General features: G+C 45.1%; 1 protein-coding gene across 1 annotated transcript in view; it reads left to right on the top strand.

The window, feature by feature from the left end:
* LOC106813374 (uncharacterized PE-PGRS family protein PE_PGRS54-like) overlaps positions 1-692 on the top strand; it is a 7,048-nt gene extending 6,356 nt beyond the window's left edge. Inside the window, exon 6 of the mRNA XM_014817505.1 lies at positions 153-692. Within this exon, the coding sequence (XP_014672991.1) occupies positions 153-692 (540 nt within the window). The remainder of the gene's footprint in view (positions 1-152) is intronic.
* The last annotated feature ends 1,253 nt before the right edge of the window (positions 693-1,945 follow it).

Raw genomic sequence — 1,945 nt, 5'->3', positions numbered from 1 at the left:
ATAGCTGTATATTTATTCCTATAGCTGTATATTTATTCATATAACTGTATATTTATTTATATGGCTGTATATTTATTTATATAGCTGTATATTTAGTCCTATAGCTGTATAATTATTTCTATATCTGTATAATTGTTTCTATAACATTATAGCTGAAGCTCATGCACCACCCGTACCGTACTCTACATTCCTATTTCCTTTCTCAAGGCTTCGGAGGAGACAACAAAGTCGACGTCAACAACTTCGACAACGTCAACGCCCGCGCCTTCGGCTACGACAACTTCGGCAACAGGTACATCAACGTCGAGGCTTTCGACTTCAACGGATGGAGGAACGCCGCCCAAGCCGCCGCTCCCCGTGAAGCAATCAACGCCGCACAGACCGAGCAGATCGTTATCGGCCGTCGATTCCGTAGCGGCTACGCCCGTCAGACGGAGACCAGCGGCGCCTCCAGGGAGGGAAGCGGAAGCGGGACCTCCGGCATCGAGTTGTCTGCCACCCGCACCGCCAGCCAGGACGCCACCCAGCAGTTCACGCAGGAGGCTAGCGGAGAAGGCAGCACCAGTCAGGGAGCCGCGTACGGATTCGAGAGGAACAACAAGGGAGAGATCCGCTTTGTTCCCGTCGCTGTGGATTCCCTGCCGGTCCACTCCGGACCCCGCAGTCAGCTGCCGGCCAGCGCCCGCAACTAAACTAGAAACCATTCGATTACAGGCGTTCTCTTCTGTACAAATGCGTTTCTTACGGTCAGTCGTTATGCGTCCATCCCTCTGTCCCACTGACTGGTCAGGCTTAAGACCGCCAGGACGAAACACGGCAAACATGAGCAACGCGTTTGAGCAGAAAAAGTGCGTCTTTAATACATCTCGCAAATATCGACACGTAAGAGATTATCGAACGAAATCGATTATTTACGTAATCGATTAGTTACAAAATCGATTAGTTACGAAATCGATTAGTTACGAAATCGATTAGTTACGAAATCGATTAGTTACGAAATCGCGAAGGCTTGCAACAAATTTCACGCGAATTTTCACAGATCGAGCCGCCGTACAGAAACTATATCGTGAGCTGATACCATTTTTTGAACTATATAGTGACCGCACGCTCGCGAAATCACGTGGGCTTGCCCGGGAGGAAGGGGGGCTGCACTTTTTACGGCAGAGCGCGGAGCAAAAATTCCATCGCAAACAGAAGCGATATTCTTCGAGATATCTTAACGCAACGAAACGACAAGTTTTTATAACCGGGACAGCTTTCAGTAAATGCGTCTCGCGAAGCACCGAACCAACGATCAGTTGAACTACTCGTGTTAAGCAATTGTGACCACGACAAAAGACCATCATATAAATATGTGTAGCGTAGATACTAACCAGAAACAGTAGATAATAAAAGAAAACATGGTGAATGCAGGAAAGCAATGGGTTTTTAATTTGTACTTTATATGATTTATTTGCCCGTGTCATGCGATCACTTTAATGCATTGTGCGCGATAGATTAATTTCTCTTTATATACTTCTTGCTTCTTTGCCCTGTCGTCGCACACACACACACACACACACACACACACACACACACACACACACACACACACACACACAGTTTTTATTATTAGCACATTACTTTATATATTATTATTAGCACGTTGTTTATTAATAACATTGTATTTTATATATTAACACACGTCACTCACTCATATCACTCCATCTTGAGGTGATTATACTCACCAGCATTCACGCGGCCAGATATTTCCCAAAATATTATAGCCTATCCCTTCTACGTTTGACTTGTACTAACTTTCTACGCGTCTCGCTCGCCACCTTACAACCGCACACAGATCAACATCGCTATATAGCTTACTCATCAGATATTAATCACACGCGTTAATCCTAGGACCGACGACACATTAATAAAGGTATAAGGCTAATTTCGATAGCGAGTGGTA

This window comes from Priapulus caudatus, unplaced genomic scaffold, assembly GCF_000485595.1.
Source record: "Priapulus caudatus unplaced genomic scaffold, Priapulus_caudatus-5.0.1 Scaffold762, whole genome shotgun sequence".
In the NCBI taxonomy this organism is placed as follows: domain Eukaryota; kingdom Metazoa; phylum Priapulida; class Priapulimorpha; order Priapulimorphida; family Priapulidae; genus Priapulus; species Priapulus caudatus.
The sequence above is the reverse complement of the archived record's forward strand: the minus strand, read 5'-3'. Positions and strand labels throughout refer to the sequence as shown.